General features: G+C 38.7%; 1 protein-coding gene across 1 annotated transcript in view; it reads right to left on the bottom strand.

The window, feature by feature from the left end:
• Positions 1-18129, bottom strand: part of nrip2 (nuclear receptor interacting protein 2) — a 44420-nt gene extending 26291 nt beyond the window's left edge. Inside the window, exon 1 of the mRNA XM_023270959.3 lies at positions 17621-18129. Coding sequence (XP_023126727.1) covers positions 17621-17776 — 156 coding nt within the window. The 5' untranslated portion in view covers positions 17777-18129. The remainder of the gene's footprint in view (positions 1-17620) is intronic.

Raw genomic sequence — 18129 nt, 5'->3', positions numbered from 1 at the left:
CTCAAGGTTTTCTGAACACTGAAATCACCAGGATATGTTAAAAAAAAACGAACATGTATCACGAAATAAAATATTTAATTAGTCATTATTCCAAGTGTAAAATGGGCCAAACCTTGTAAACTATAAACCCAAATAATATTAAATATGTCACAGTTAAAATGTCCCTCCATCCATTCTCTATACACCACGTTATCCTCTGTAGAATACAGTCAAAATTTTAAAAATAGTGTTTTTATCTGTAGAAACATGCATTAATGGACAAAAAATGTGCCAAATTCAACAGAGCAAGTTACAGAAACTGAACTCTACAGTATTACTCATAATGAACGACTATCCAGAACAGATTTTAAAGACTAAATGTCACTAAAATGCCAAACGAAAGTCAGATATTTAAATGTACTATCCTCAGTTCTGTCTGCAAACGTTGTAGACCAGGATAAAAAAAAATAGGGTTTTTGTGCAACAAAGAAGAATCAAGTTCACAGTCAAACAGCTTGTTGTGTCCAGATCTGTTTGTTGAACATTTACATATTAATCCTCCTGTTGTCTTCATTTATGGGCACCAAAAAATATTGTTCCCTTGTCTGAAAAAGATCCCCCGAAAAATGTCTGAAAATTTGCAAAACCTTCAGGAAGAAAATTCCAATAATTCCTTCAAAGTTTCCCTTAAAAGTTTTATTTAAAAAAAAAAAAAAAATCCCACAAATTTGACAAGAAAATTCTTGTAAATATTTTTTAAAAATTAATAAAAATCTTCCCAAACAAATCCTAAAAATATCTAAAGTGATTTCATATATATCAGTAAAACTTCTAATATTTTCCGCTGGATTTTGGTTGATTTTTTTCTCAATGTTCTTAAAGAAACATTTTTTTAAAGATGTTTTTTTACACCAAAAAATGTTCAAAAATTTCCCAAAAATGTGGAAGTTTTCACTGTGAAAATATATCATCATCAAAAAAAAGGTTTCCCTGAAAAGTATTATTTTAAAAAAATCCCCCAAATTTGGCAAGAAAATAAAGAACCATATACAGTATTTTCTTTACAAATTAGTGGAGATGACAGCAGCTAAAACAGACTAAATATTGAATGAGTGGACTTTGGGATTCTGTATTTACTTCCAGAGACATCCTGAAGCATTCAGAATGGACGTCTTTATCTGTGAAAAGTCATGAGATTGCCAAAGTGTGTTGGACCAACTGACTAAATAACCGCCTCGCTGGCAGACAGTGGCATCTGTAGAGCCGTAAAGTCACAGTTTGAGGATCTTGGGCGAGTGCCAGGCTTATAAAGCACATCGCCAGCTGTCTGGCTGTTGTTGTCAAACGCACTATATTACTCTGTCAAACAGCCTTGGATCTGTACAACTTGTTGTCCTCTTCCCTCTGGGCATCTTTCACCTCGTTCTTATCGCAGCTAACAAGCCTGCAGTCGCTACGCGAATAAAGAAAGTGATGTTTGTCCACTTCACGGTGTTCCTATTAGAGAAAACAGCCATTTAAGTGTCTTTGTTGTTGCTGCTCTTATTGTAAGTGATGATTTCCTTCAGTTACTCTTAACCTCCGACTCCCATCACAGCTTGTGGGAGATTCCTCATTTTTTGGATATTTTTCAGAGGACTGTGAATAAGACTGGATGTGAGAGCATTGTGTGATATCACAAAGGCTGTGGTCATCTTTAACCCTCCTGTTGTCTTCATGTATGCACACCAAAAAATATTGTTTCTTTGTCTGAAAAAAATCCAAAAGTTCAGCAAAAAAATTCCCCAAATTTCAGAAAATTTGCAAAACCTTCAGGAAGAAAATTCCAGTAATTCCTTAAAAGTTTTATTTTTAAAAAATCCCACAAATTTGACAAGAAAATTCTTGTAAATATTTTCAAAAAATGAGTAAAAATGTTCCAAAAAAATCCTAAAAATATCTAGTGATTCCATATATATCAGTAAAACTTCTAATATTTTCTCTTAAGAACATTTACATAAAAATCAACCAAAATGCAGTGAATTTCGCTGGATTTTGGTTGATTTTTTTTTTTGTGTGTGAATGTTCTTAAGAAACATTTTTAACATTTCTTTTTTTCCACCAAAAAATGTTCAAAGAGTTCCCAAAAATGTTGAAAATGTGTACATCAGAAGTTTAACTGTGAAAATAGATTTTTTTCCACATTTTCAACCTTTAAAACGGGTCAATTTTGACCCACAGGAGACACGAGGGTTAAACTTATTTTGAGTTTTCTTGTAAAATTCAACTCAAAACAAGATAATTTCAAGATTGTTTGACTTAACAAGATATTTAAGATGCATTGTCTTAAAACAAGTCCCTCCATCTGCTGAAATGTCTCTTGTTAAGTGAATTTATCTTAAATCAAGTGGGATGAGACATTTTGACTAAAAATAAGACAAACAGACTTGGTAAGATTTAGAGTTTTTGCAGTGTATTCACTGATCGGCCTCCATCGGTCCACTTCAGTCTGGTAATCAGCAGCATGTCACTGAGTTCAGCTCAGCCTGGTCGTTCTCTCTGAGCTCCAGCTGAGCAGGTGCTGATGATCTCTACCCTCTTCTTCCCTTCTTACCTCAGCAGCTCTCCTCCTCATACAGTTAAATGTCTCGTTCCTTTTATTATGGATGGAAACTGTGTTCTCATTTCCATATAGAAAGACTCCTACATGTGCTTTATGGAACAAATGGATAAATCAGCAGCAGGACTTTTACCCAGGAGATCAGGTTTTGCATTCAATGAGGGACCATTTTTCTTACATTTGGTGTGCAAAAGTTAAAGCTAAAGTACAGCATTCTGACATTAAGACAATATTTGACACTTTTCTGTTGATATTCCTCACAGCTTCATTTAATGTTCTGCTGTCTGATGTCAGGAAAAGTTCACATCATGACTCACTGATAGATTCTGAAGTATCCTGTCTCTATGTTGGGGACAGTCTCACTGACATTTATACTGTTTGAAAACCCGGTTTGGTTCTGGTTCTGTTCTGGGTTTGTATGCGGTGTTTTTTTCATTTGTTTTTGTGCAAAAAAAGTTTCATTTAAATATTAGACAAAAGTAAGAATGGATGCTTTTGTAACAGAACAAATGCACAAAATGAGGCAATCATGAGGCTTCACATAAAAACACTGAATGCAAAAGGGTTTGTCAAAGCACAAATCATTCATATTTGCCAGGTTAGGCTGAAATATGAGGCTACAAATAATAATAAATTAGGAGCCAAAAGCTGAAAGAGCGGCTGTGTGAAAAGAGCTGAACTTTTTGTCTTCTTGTTTCTTTTCCTTTCTTCACATGCCAGTTTAAATCCTGTTAAAAACATTTTTTTTCTTCCCACTTTTGTCAACCATTAAGCAGATTGTTGAGTTTATAGTGGGGCTATTTTTTTAGTTTTATTTTTTTTAAGATTACGATATGATTTACAATATAATGTTCACATTCCTCTCCTACTCTCATTACCCTCCACTTCCTTTCCTCATTTTATTTCTCCTTGTTTACTTCCTTCGCCTTTCTTTCCCTCCTCTTTTCTTCCTTCCTTCACCCTCTCATCTTTTCCTTCTTTCTCAACCTTCCGTCTGTCATTGCAATCAATAGAAATCAAGACAACATCTGCCCTCTATTGATTGTATTAATTATCTAAACCGGCCCAAACCCTGAGTCCTAATCCTCTCCTCTCTGTGGAGGCTCCACTCAAATAGCATCCTTCACATTAAACTCCTCCAAATGAATCAGATTCACGGTTTTTTCTCTCTGTTGATGTGCTCTTGACATTGTCCTCTTCTTCTTCTGGCCTGCTGGCCTGCTCTCTGTGCGTTTGTTCTTTAATGATCTACAATTCAATTTACCTTTTCTCCACCTCAACACTCACCGATAAATCACACACTTATTAAAAGCAATTATCCTCCTTTACAATCACACAACGCACAGCTGCTTAAAGGAATGTGTGAACCAGCTAAAGCACAGAAAATATTATTTTAAAGTAATTCCTTACTGAGTCTGGAGGCAAGAGAGTATTTTTACGTCTGTGGGGAAAGAATTAAATGGAAAAAATCATGTCAAGGTCCAAAGAGAGAGTTTGACCAAGTGTTGGTTGTTTGAGATTATCATCAGACTGCAGGGAAGCAAAGGCTGACTCTGATAGACAAAGAACATAATGTGATTCCAGCTATTAGCTTCTCTACATGTCCTTTGATGGTTGGCATCTGTTTCTGTTGAGCCTGACCGCTCTGGGGTCAGATCATGAGCAAATCATGTTAATAACAGCTCGCTGCCAGCAGCCAGCGTTTGTTGTTGCGTATGTGCCGGATGTGTTTTACAGTTCAGCAGTAAGGCAAAGTTGTATTAAAACTGTACGATGAATTAAAGTGGAAAGAAGAGACTCAATTTAACCCTGCAGATAGATAGATAGATGGATAGATGGATAGATGGATAGATGGATAGATAGATAGATAGATAGATAGACTATAGATAGATAGATAGATAGATAGATAGATAGAGACTATAGATAGATAGATAGATAGATAGAGACTATAGATAGATAGATAGATAGATAGACTATAGATAGAGACTATAGATAGATAGATAGATAGATAGATAGATAGATAGATAGATAGACTATAGATAGAGACTATAGATAGATAGATAGATAGATAGACTATAGATAGAGACTATAGATAGATAGATAGATAGATAGATAGATAGATAGATAGATAGATAGATAGATAGAGACTATAGATAGATAGATAGATAGATAGATAGATAGACTATAGATAGAGACTATAGATAGATAGATAGATAGATAGATAGATAGATAGATAGATAGATAGATAGATAGATAGACTATAGATAGAGACTATAGATAGATAGATAGATAGATAGATAGATAGAGTGAGTTTTACAGGGTTACAGTCAGACCCGACCCAAACTGATCTGGAAAACTGCACTCAACCCATAATTCAGTCAACTTGAACAGACCCTGATGAAGAGAAAACAAACAGCTGCTCTTCTTTTTCCTCAAGGCTCTTCCTCATCATGTCTACAAAGAGCTTAAGCTGTTTCCCTTCATTTCCAAGCTTCCATTCTCCCTAAAGCGTCAGAACACAACAGTTCCTCATGCAGCAGTCAGAGATGATTCTGTGCATGGTTTGGTCCTAAACCTGAGACCTGCAGCAGGAAAACATCCACAGGACTTCTGCTGCAGAGGGAGATAAAGTGGAGCATCTTGACATATGTACTGACTCAAGATGTGTTTCAGTCCACCTGTTTTTATGCACGTTTTGAGTGAAAACATCTGGAGTAAGAGGAGAGGTGGAGGACTTGGTCTGCTTGTGAATACAATTAGCATCGCCAGCTAGCTGTTTATCTAGAAGATCAAACGGCTAAAATGAGCAAAACGGTCGTGGATGGAAATACGTTGATTTTCTTCTACTGGTTTTGTCAAAATTTGCCAAAAATTTGTGTTACATTTAGATGGAACCAAAGCTACAGATGTGTTTAGATTTAGTGTGAATTATGCTTTCTCTAAATCCACTGAGAAACGTTAGATTTTCAATGTTTCTTCAGTATTACAGTCACCCATTGAGAGCTGTCTGCCTATCGATGGATAAGATGCAAACATGTACTTCTAATAGCTCATTCAGAAAACTTTTAATGGTGATAATTGGGTGAAATCTACAGGAATCAATAGTTGTAGGGAAGAAGACAGCTCACTGGTGGCAACATTATTCTCTCTCTCTTTGCATTTCCCCGAGCATCATGAAAAGGATCATTAGTCTCCTAACTGAAGTGCTGTACGATCAATATGTTTTTGATTTTGCTGTGTGAGGAGCTCCCAGTGTCAGATTCTGGACCCCATATTCTTGTTTCTAGCTGTGTGGGTTCCATCTCTTCATAAACTGTCATGTGACACATCTCTGGCTGCTTGCTAACAGGCTGAGAATATGTGCGTCGGCATCAATCATACGGCCTCCTTGTGGATTTAATGTCATGAAATTTAATGAAGTCAACAGGCAGCGGTATCCCATAAAGAGTTTATCTGTTACACACTATGCAGCCTGCTGTTCAGCTTCGTTGGACAGCGTTTTTTTTCTTCTCATTGTCGAAGCAGCTGAAGGAGAATTGGCAAGGCTGAGGTGTGATCTGTTTGTTCTTTTGCCACAGCAGGGTCTGAGATTTTGGATTCTGGACATTCGTTGTTCCTGATCGTAAGATGTGTCACAGATATTGTGGCAGATGAAGAATAGTTTTATGGTGTTTGTTGGGGTTAACAGAGACTTAATGGCATCCATTTAACACCAAACCCATCACTCTTCTTTCATCTGGTTTAGAAATGACCTTCCAATTGGTTGATTTTATGCAATTCTGAAAAATACATGAACAATTGAGCTTAAAAGATCAGTCGGGTGATATTTTGTAGTCGTCTTATATTGAATAAATCTAACAAAAAGACCAGAAACAAATCGATTAACACATTTTTTTTTAACTCACAGAGCAGCGACTGTGTATAAATCCGCAGCTGAAAATAGTCCCCAACAAATGCACCATTTTCATCTCCCCAAGTTGGAGTCTGTAACTAAAAAATGCAGCTATCCATAACATACCAATACCTTTACCTTTACCCCCAAGCTTCCTTCATGTTTTTTACAGTATGACTGCGCTTACTACGCAGCTTTATAGGCCACACTTTGCAGGTTTCAATGCACAGAACTGGATTTATCAGCATTAGCTTGTGCGTGAATGTGAATAATGTAAAAGATCTTCTTGCAGAGAGCGATGAGTCATCGATCAGTGGATTTCATTTGCAAAAATACCAGTAATCTTGTTTGCACTGCACAGATTTAGAGCTATATTTCTACACACAGTTTGGTAAAAGGGGCTCCTAGGCTTTGTAGTTGAGCCATCGGTTTGTAAAATGTCTTGGATTGCTCCATCAAGACTATCGTAGACTAAAAACTACAAGCAAAACCTTCTGGATAAAGCTAATGAGACAATATGTTCAATTAGTTCAACAGATAACGCTGGCAGGAATGCTTATGCTCTCTTAATGGCATCGTCAATTTCTGAAATCTGGTCCTTCGCTTGGTTCCATTGCTCAGGACTCGAGGAGATGCCCTTTCCTTCGGCTTCATCTCCCCATCTTGATTTATTCTTGAAGTCTCTGACATTGACATATCTCATCTTTCCAATCTGAAACACCTTGTCGTCACCATTACTGCCTACTGCCCCCCTTTCTCATTTTCTGTCTTGATTTAGTTGTTTCCTGTTTCATTTTTGTTGTTTTGTGTCTCAGAAATCACTTTCAACTAAGTTACCCATTACAAAAATGAAGAAAAGACTGGCCAGGCTCCAAGGCTTTCTGAGTTATTTAATATAAAGTAGTGTGTGAGTCAAGTGTGGATTTATGGCATGTCAACAGGTTTACTACAATATGTTTAGAAATAGCTTTCAATTTCAGTTCTCCTCAATTTTATATATATAATATTTAGAAGAATGTTTCTGTAAAAATGCCATGTGGTGTTTGGTTATAGGCGGCCATGTTGATTTTAGACCTGAAAACAGCAAAAATGTCAACTATGATACAAAAAGTCCTGCAATTACATATTGACCCTTAGATTCAATTAGCAACAAATGATCAAAATCCGTATATTTCCATTAAGTGAATAAGGAAAGATGAGTTGATTTGACTGAGTTCCTCTGTGATGTTTTACAGTGCAGGATACACATGTATTCGGTGTGTGGTCGGGTATAAAGGGCACAGTACAGACTAAAAGTGGTCGACCGTCTCCCAGACACAGTGTTCCTTTGTGTCCATTCATACGTGGCCTGCTGCTGATTTTGCTGATGTGAGTCCTGTGGTGACCCCTGAACACGAACCAGTCCAAACCGGCCTCCTAGCCACCAACACCACTGTTAATAAATGACACCAGAGCTGCTCCTCCACCTCTTCTTCCTCCTCTTCCTCACTTTCTTTTCCTCTGCATTTCTCTCTCTGTGAGTCAGATTCGAGGCTGATTGCCATGTGGACTAATTATCTGAGAGCAACAGGCTCGTCTCTCGGTCACGTGAGCTTCCTAATGTCCTGTTTCTCATTCTGATGGACGTCCCCGGCGGCTAGCTTCCTGTTACACTGTAAGGAGGCTCCAGCAGCTTCACATCTGCTGCCTCCATGACCCTCCTCTTCATACTCCTTTACGTCTCTTCTCTTCTGCTCTTCATAAGGTTCTGAAATTCTTCATGCAAAACTATTTACAGCCAACGCTCGAGCTCAGATGTGGTCTCAGTAGTGCTGCTGAGGGTCTGCTGGATGATTTGATCTCATTTGGAAACACATTTGTTAAAGGGCTGAATAGGCTCATCAGTCTATTTGTCCACTTACCAACTAACCTGATCAATTGATTAGTCTATCTTTTTTAAATTAGAGCTTTTATACATATTTATAGGTGAGGTAAATGTGTGTTATAGTTTCGGCAGATGATGAAAAAGCCATTGGATGCCAATTTGGAAACATGTTTTTTGCTTTAACTCTCCTGTTGTCCTCGTTTGCAGGCACCAAAAAATATTGTTTCTTTGAGTGAAAAAAATCCAAAAATTCAGCAGAAAAATCCCACAAATTTCTGAAAAATTGCAAATTGCAGTGAGGATTAAGCGGTGTATAGATAATGGATGGATGGATGGATATATATATATATATATATATATATATATATATATATATATATATTTTTTTTTATATATATATATATATATATATATATATATATATATATATATATATATATATATATATATATATATATATATTTATTTATTTTTATATATATATATATATATATATATATATATATATATTTTTTTTTTTTTTTTTTTTTTTTTACAACCGTGAATGATCAGTCAGTCCTGAAAAAGACATTTTTAAAAATTGATTGCTGCCCTCTTTATACATTTTACTTTCAACACCCCGTTCAGCTAATTTGTGTATGCTCACATGCATGTCTCACAGAAGCATATCCACAAAAACATTACATATTCACAAAAGCAGGAACTTTTTCTATAAACGAATATGATTATAAATATCAAAACTGCACTTAGAGGCAGAGGTGTCACATGTCACACTTTGCCATCCTCAACAAACATCTCCTTCTAGTGCCTCCTGTCCCCCTGTTGTCGGGGTTGTTGTGTGGATTTTGTTTTTGTCTGGTATTTTTAGCCTCCTGTCTTCCTAAACAGCTCCGAGGCAGCAGCTGAGGGAGTGTTGCCGCCTATCCACAGCTCCAGATGTCAGAGAGAGAGACGGGTTCACGCTAACCTCTCTCCAGCCCACTTAATTGTCCCAGAGCTAATAATAAAGCCTCGATGTGAACCGATTTGCCACGGTATGTTTTGGTGCAGAAAGAGGCAAAGTCCTGAAAGCTTCCACGATCACTCTGAGTGACGTTGTCATGTTTGCTCTTCACTTCTGAAGTGCTACTTTGCCTTCTGGGGAAAACAAACAATTGAGAGTTGGAATTGGCGAGTGAATCAGGAAGTGCATGAATATAAAAACCTGATGCCGGCTGCACCATCTGCTCGTACAAATTCATGATTCAAGAGATCAGGAAGTCCACAAATGTTGCTGTGAGGACGGCGTAACGCCTCCACGATGGTGTCTTTAAATGGCACCATTCATTGGCTAAAACTGAGCTGGATTTAATGCTCACACCAAAGGTACTTGCTCATGTTTTTCCATCTATAACAGGGTTTCTGCAGTGCATTAAAAAGCATTAATAGTCATTAAGTTGATTTTGCAAAAATTAAGGCCTTAAATGGCGTTAAAAATAATTACATTTGATTCTCAGTGGCGTTAAAAATTCTTTCTGCAGTTTTCAAGAAAACTATTTTACAATCATAATATATAATTATAGACTGCGATTCGTCAGATATGTGCATCTGCATGTTTGGTCAGGGGTGGGGTTTTTTTGTCGTTTTGTGTCTCGTTTTTGTCACTTTGTGTCTTGTTTTTGTCATTTTATATCTAGTTTTTGTCATTTCGTGTCTCATTTTTGTCATTTTGCGTCTCGTTTTTGTCATTTTGTGTCTCATTTTTGCCAGTTTGCATCTCATTTTTGTCATTTTGTGTCTTGTTTTTGTCATTTTGTGTCTCATTTTTGTCATTTTTGTCTCGTTTTTTTCATTTTGTGTCTCGTTTTTGTCACTTTGCATCTTGTTTTTGTCATTTTGTGTCTCATTTCTTTCATTTTGTGTCTTGTTTGTCATTTTGTGTCTTGTTTTTGTCGCTTTGCATCTCATTTTTGTCATTTTGTGTCTCGTTTACCTAATTCCAGCAAAAATAGCTAGAAAACGTGGATTTCAGAGAATGACTACAGCCCGTTGGTGGTCAGGGGTGGTTTCTGGATTCAGAAATAGTGAAATGTAGGGACAGTTTTCATATAAAAATCATCTTTTACAACAAAACAAACCCATGTAATTTATTGAATTTGTGGTTGTGGCATTAAAATTTTTACAGTATAGCATTAAAATGGCATTAAAAAGCATTAAATGTGACTGGTTGGTATCTGCAGGAACCCTGTATAAGCTCCTTCTATGCAGCAGTTCTACATCCAATCCCAGTTCTGTAGCTTTTGATCATCCTCGCACATACCTGGAGACTGCGATCTCTCCATCAGATAGGCCTTCACACACACTCACACACACACACACACACACACACACACACACACACACACACACACACACACACACACACACACACACACACACACACACACACACACACACACACACACGCTCATCTGTAAGAAGGACATGAGCAAACAGACAGTTAAGCTGCAGGGAGCAGAACAGGGAAGCTTTGCAGGAGCAGCCAGATCTTGTGCACTAAAATCACCAATATGAGATTTTAAAGGATTTTCAGCTTAACTGCATTTTCGAGGCAGATATGTGGACAAAACCAAATGTTTTTTGTTTGTTTATGAGAGAAAAGCCTTTTCCAAACTGTGACATGTACACCTCTCCATACAAATGAGCTGATTTTAAAATAAGGAGGTGCTGGATTATAGCGTCAATCCTGAAGACAGCCGTCTGCCACAAAGACTGATTCCTAGGAAATGGAATAAGTGCATCGGTATTTTTCTGAAGTAATCTGCTTTGCATTCTGTGTTTTTTTTTTTTTTTTTAAAACAAAATGGTAAAAATGAGCTACTAAACTGACCATATCTGAAGGACTGATTATCCCAGAAAAAAACTTATATTTTCTTACTTTAGCCAAGCTCAGTTGGTCCCAAGTTTTGAGATCTAATTTTTGCCTCCATCGTCATACAGCCGAGTTGGAGCTGCTGACTTTCCATTTAACCCTCATGTCGTCCTGCGGATCAAAATTGATCCGTTTTAAAGTTTGAAAATGTGGGAAAAAATATGAATTTTCACAGTGAAACTTCTGATGTCCACATTTTCAACATTTCTGGGAAATCTTTGAACATTTTTTGGTGGGAAAAAAGGAAATGTTAAAAATGTTTCTTAAGAACATTCACATAAAAATCAATCAAAATCCAGCGAATTTCATTGGATTTTGGTTGATTTTTATGTGAATGTTCTTAAAGAAAATATTAGAAGTTTTACTGATATATATGGAATCACTTTAGATATTTTTAGGAATTTTTTTGGAAGATTTTTGCTCATTTTTTGAAAATATTTACAAGAATTTTCTTGCCAAATTTGGGGATTTTTTTTTTTTTAAAATAATGCTTTTAATGGAAATTTTTAAGGAATTATTGTAATTTTCTTTCTGAAGGTTTTGCAAATTTTCAGAAATTTGGGGAATTTTTTTGCTGATTTTTTGGATTTTTTTCAGACACGGAAACAATATTTTTTTTTATATATTTTAATATTATGGTGCCCGTAAATGAGTACAGCAGGAGGGTTAATGAACTGAAGTGTCATATTGTGCAGAATCTTTCTCAGTCTAACCAGCGTGTCCATACTGACAAAGTTAAGCATTTATGTAATTCGGTTTAATGCATAGCTGCTTTAAACTAGCTTAAAGAGGTTGCTGGAAGCCTGGTAGCATGCTGTGAGGAGCACATGTTGTGTGCATACAGTAGAAAACATGAAGGTTACACAGTGGTTACACAATAACTCAGCTCAGGTGTTAATATAACTACACTCGACTGTTTCCAACCCAACACACACACACCCAGTCACACGCTCTCTTGTTGACTCTCCTCACGTCATATTCATATATCTACTCGAAGCCTTATATAAAATGGCCCTGCTAAAGCGTGTGTCCTCCCCGACCTCGTCTCTAATGTCGCTCTTGTGTTAGAGGTGGATTTTGCCCTTTTCATGCTTGCTGCTTCCCTGACTCTGCAGCACAACATGGCTGGAGTGCTGCTGCTGCTGCTGCAGCTGCTGCAGCTGCTGCAGCTGCTGCAGCTGCTGCAGCTGCTGCAGCTGCTGCTGCTGCTGCTGCTGCTGCTGCTGCTGCTGCTGCTGCTGCTGCTGCTGCTGCTGCTGCTGCTGCTGCTGCTGCTGCTGCTGCTGCTGCTGCTGCTGCTGCTGCTGCTGCTGAGAGGACCTCAGGCTACAGAGCAGCAAAACAAATTCACTCTTACATAACCGGCTCTGCTGCTGAATTACACAGCAGACAGGACAGGACAGGCCAGCCAGCAGAAATTAAAGATGCACGAGGGTACAGCAAAAAAAACAAGATTATGGAACCATTTCTTTGATTTTTAGTAAGAATAATGTGTAGCGGCAGAGCAGAAGTATAATGGAGTATAATATAAAGGAACAGTCTGGCAATGATGAGAAGATAAAAGTGCTCTTACACTTTGGTTTTTAGACTGATTAATCATCTAAACCCCAGGCTGTTTCTGGGTGTTTTTTGTTGCTGTATTTAAAGAATAAATAGTCGCTGTCTTGCACCATAAGTCTTTCACAGCCATGGTTAAAAGCAAAGAGCTCTGCACTGTCTTCTGTGCAGCATGACGCAGTTATATTACAATGAATCACTACAAAGAAAAGTTGGATTTCTTTGATTGTTTTTTATGCAAAAATCCCCTAAAATTCTGAGGTCAACATGTCCAGCATTTCCCACAAGTGTTGCCCATACTGGAACACATTTAGTTCAGGTTCCTCATTCAGCCCAATTTCATCGCAAGTGATCCGGACCAGTAAAATCACAGCATAATAACCTACAAATAACCACAACTCCAAATTTTTCCATTAATTTAGTGCAAAAAGCTACACATTTAAGGAGTTATCTTTTTACAAAACATTATGAAAACCTGAAACTTCTGAAGAAAAATGAATTCAATTTCAACAACATTCAGCCTCAGTTTATCATTTCCACATTACAACTTCCAGATCACAGAGTGTCTACAAAGAAACAACATTTAGTCACAGGTATCTGGAACTGAATGATGTAGTATTTACTTTATAATCAAAACAACAAAAGAGAGACAAAACACCAAAAACAAAACAAAATATTATAAAAATGAGACACAAAATGACAAAAGAGCAATCTAGTATTTTACTTTATGATCAAAACAACTTGTCATGGTCTAGAAATTATTTTAAATTTATAGTTTTACTAATTTACAATCTGCAGTTAATGTCTTCTCTGTAATTTTTACACTTTGAGGACCGGATTGGACCCTCTGGAGGACTGGTTTTGGCCCATGGGCCGCATGTTGGACACCCTGGCTCTAAACCCTTTACTGTCAAAGATATGATTTGTTTTTGAAGGATACAGCTCAAAAGAGTCTATAAAATATGTGGATATATGCAGGAAAATGGGAAAGACGGGAAGAATTGTCGATAGTCTGCAGTCAAACAGTTGGATCTGACAGCTGATGATGTCATCTTTTGTCTGTGAAGGTTTGGGATGCGAGCCACCTCAGAAACACACCAGGCTTTCTCTTCATTTATAGTCCACATATCCAACGTCTGAATGAGTCGATTATCTGCTGCGAGGGTTTCAGCTCCTTCCTCGATCTGCCAGAGCTTTTCTTACATCAAAAATCACTTGATTTAGTCGCTGTGTAAACGGTGCTGGGCTGCCATTGCTGCAGCACAGACTGGGTCTCTGATAACTCCTGAGATGAGCTCCATTCTGTTATTAAGGAGCAGATAATTGGTGTTATGATAAGAGGGTTTTCAGGCCGCTGCAGGTGATGTTGAATCACAGGGAAGACTTGTGCATTTAGCTCTTTGAACCTAATAGAGTTCTGGGGCAATCTTAACTGAACTTGGATTTTTTTTCTTTGTTTTGTTCAATCTTTTGTCGTGTTTCCGATGTGTTGTTGTATTGTAGTTGTCTGTGTTGCCTGAGAAACTCTGGAATAACACAACAGGAGCCTGCAGCTATGCTCGCAGCTCTGAGAGGCTCAGGAATGCTCTGAGAAGATAAAACCTCTTTTTCTGTCTCTTTCCAACCAGTTAAAGTGCAGTTACAACACCGACATGTCACACGATGTTTTGATCACTCGTTCAGTTGTGAGTTGAAGAAACACTGGTGAGTGTGAAGGTTTTTCTATGTGGTCTACACTAAGAACTTTAGTGGATTTATTGTTTATTGTGCTGCCAACAAGAAGCTTCCAGAACGTCATAATAGGAGCAGTTGTAAACCTTAGGAGGCAGCTTTCCATTGCAGGCACAAGGTGTGGTGAATGTTTACAGAAATGGCTCCATTATCGACCCTTTTAGCTTTTCTGTTTCCATTTTAGTGTGGAATCTACCAGCTTTGACTGCAGAATCAAGCCTGACTTTCTTTATGTTAGCTGGCTTAACAAAACCGAGCTGCGCCTCCTCATCGATGTTGTTATATCAGAGAGCCTCGAGATTAAATGATGGACTCAGGATCAAATATAAAAGCATATTTTTTGCCTTTCCTTTATCACTAACTGGAGATATAACCTCAGCTGAGCATCTGTATCACTTCTAATGAATTTCATCAGGAAAAGAACTGGTAAGAGAGACACTTAGAGCTAATTTAAACCTGACACACCGAACGTAACTTTAAGGACCAAGTGGTTAGATTTTGGCAGTGATGGGGCTTGTAGTCTGGATCCACGGATTTGTTAAAGATTTCTGTATCAATAGATAGCGGCACTGTAACCATGACAACAAGTGAACGCTCCGTCAGCTGCCTGCTGATGATCACATGATTGTGATCCTTCTACAAATCGACCTCTGTGGACTTATCAGGACTTATGTGTCGGAAATGATACAAGGAACAATCGATTAAGTTGTGGGGGTGTTTCTGAGTCCCATCAATTCCCACCACCCGCTACAAAACCCTAACCCAGCAACCCAAGGATCCAAAGGTACCACAGCAGCCCAAGATTCACAGCAACCCAAGGTGCTCAAGGTCTCCCACCAACCCAAGGTGCCCCGAACCCAAGGATACAAAGGTACCACAGCAACCCAAGGTGCCCAAGGTCCCTCAACAAGCCAAGGTGCCCCCAACCCAAGGATACAAAGGTACCACAGCAACCCAAGATTCCCCAGCAACCCAAGGTGCTCAAGGTCCCCCACCAACCCAAGGTGCCCCGAACCCAAGGATACAAAGGTACCACAGCAACCCAAAGTCCCCCAGCAACCCAAGGTACCTAACCCTAGCAGCTTATGCATCATAAACAGGCTACATATTTAGGTCACGCAATTCGGTATCTGTACATAATGTACACATGCATAACACACGCCTGTCCTCAGGTCATTTGTTTATGGGTACATCTATGTTTAATATTAAATGACCACATTCTATGTTGCCGTGATTTCTGCCACGAATTTTTTTCAAGATTTCATCTGTCAGAAATGATATGACTGAGCAGCCTTGGCGAGGTACTGCGCCCTCTGAGTGCTTTTCTTGTTAGCATTTTGCAGGTATTTGGTCATAAATCAAAACGCTGCACAAATAAAAATTTCTGTCCTAACTTGATGAGGATGCTAGAGGAAAAGTGAGATAATAATAATAATAATAATAATAATAATAATAATAATAATAATAATAATAATAATAATAATAATAATAATAATAATAATAATAATAATATGAGCAGGGTTCATTCTTTGGGGACCACAGATGTACCTCTATATACAATAGTTGTTAAGATATACTAACAGTAAAATGTCTTCGCAACTTAAATTTCTTTTACTTATTATTGCACCACTTGTTACCTCAGAAAAACAGGGCTAAGATGGGAGGGAACAGAGTGAAAGCATGTCTATCATTAGATCCCAATAAATGCAGCTCAGTCACTGACAGAGGAGACGGCGGGTGGAATGTTCTTCTAGCAGCAAGTGTTGGTATTAAAATCTGGCAGACATAAATGCAGCACAGTGTGATATTTGCAGAGCACAGAGCACTGCTAGTGCTGCTTCCCACTGCCAGAGTGATTGTGTCGAGGTTCCTGGAGAGCTCTGGGGAATCTGGGAAGCCGCCATCAAACCAGAACTGTGTCAGAGGAGAGCTGGAGTAATAAATTGTTAAGATTATTACAGGGAGTTCCTCCAGAGTGCACAGAACAGCTGTGGTTTAGAGGCTTCTGGGGGATGAGGTTGGACACATCCCACTTTACATCCTCCATCCTGTATGTCAACCTGAAGACGTGTGTGTTTCTGAGTGTGTACATGCATCGGTGTGTGTTGGAGCGCCACTGCACAGAGAACTGTAACCGGATTTGACAAGACCTTCCCTGTATGCAAGACTCTGCATCTTTCATGACTCTGATGATGAATTTCTGTTTTAAGTTGCACTTTATGGTGATACAGTCGACTCAGTGTTTAAAGAAAATGGTGGTCCACACTCTGTCAGGGAGAGGATTTTCTAATCATAAATGAGCCTTTCAGCACCATTAGCTAACACAATGTAGCATTAGAACACAGGAGTGATGGTTGCTGGAAATGTTCTTCTGTACCCCTATGGAGATATTCCATTAAAAATCAGCTGTTTCCAGCTAGAATAGTCATTTACCACACACACTGCAGTTTGTCTTGGTAGATGCATCAACTTTGCCTTGTAAAACATTAAATGTCTGTTAGTTGTTTGCATATCGGTTTGTTTCTTTGCAGATGACACTCAGTTATTCTAGCTGCACTTTCCAAGATGTTTTTCAACTAAAATGTGACTCAGTTAATGTTAGAAATTACAGTTCCAGGCTCAATTAATTATATAAAAAAATGTTTTCTTTCCGAAGCGATTCTAATTCATAAGGCCAATGCATCAATTTTATGTGATTGAGGGGATTCAAGTGTGTAATTTCTCCCACTCTGAATCAAAACAGTAAGAAAAGACATAATTTAAATGAGACTGACGCAGCAGAAGATAACCCTGGAATGTCATGTCATTCCACCTCACTTCAACAAATTTTTTAAAAAGTTCATGCTTGATCATCCCATATTTGTCTTTTTTTTCTGTGCGTACGTACGCTACCATTGAAAAGTTAGAGGTCACCCAGACAGTTTCATGTTTTCCATGGAAACTCCCACTTTTATCCATGTGCTAACATAACTGCCCAAAGGTGTTGATTAATTTAACGATTTTCCCTCGAGGGGGTGTTTAGCAGCTGCCGAGCGCCTGACATCCCATACAACCATTCAAACACTCGTTCGGATCCAGTCCACTCACCAGGTCTTTGGACGTGCCCAGCCTCTTCAGCCCGTCCAGGGGCAGGAGGTCAGCCGAGTCCTTGTGCGTGAACTGGGTCGCCTGCTTCAGACGCCTCTGCTGGTGCAGGATGGCTTTATCCCGGATGGCTAGTTCACCTTTCTTCGCCTCGCTCATGGTCTCGGACTGCAAAACTGACTGTAGCCTCTCGGCAGCAGCAGCACTGGGAGGCAGAGTGGACGAAGAGCAGAAATCCTCAGAATAAACCCCGCAAACGTAGCCTCTTCCTGCCCTCTCTGAAAGGCTGCTGCTGTCCTTCCCTCTGCTCTCTCTCTCCCCCTCTAGTCCTTGGCATGTATTTGTCTCGGCGGCTTTAGCAGCTATTGTCCTGTCCGGGGTCTGGTGTAGACGTGCATCTTCCTCGCGATGACTAGATCTGCTCAGCGTGTCGGAGAGGCAGTGGAAGGTGTGACTGAGCCCAGTGTTTCCTCCCCTCCCCTCAGTGCCGTCTGTCCTTCTCTCTCTCTCTC

The sequence above is a fragment of the Amphiprion ocellaris genome, chromosome 21, assembly GCF_022539595.1.
Source record: "Amphiprion ocellaris isolate individual 3 ecotype Okinawa chromosome 21, ASM2253959v1, whole genome shotgun sequence".
NCBI classification, from domain to species: Eukaryota; Metazoa; Chordata; class Actinopteri; family Pomacentridae; genus Amphiprion; species Amphiprion ocellaris.
This window is presented reverse-complemented; position numbering and strand designations above follow the sequence as displayed.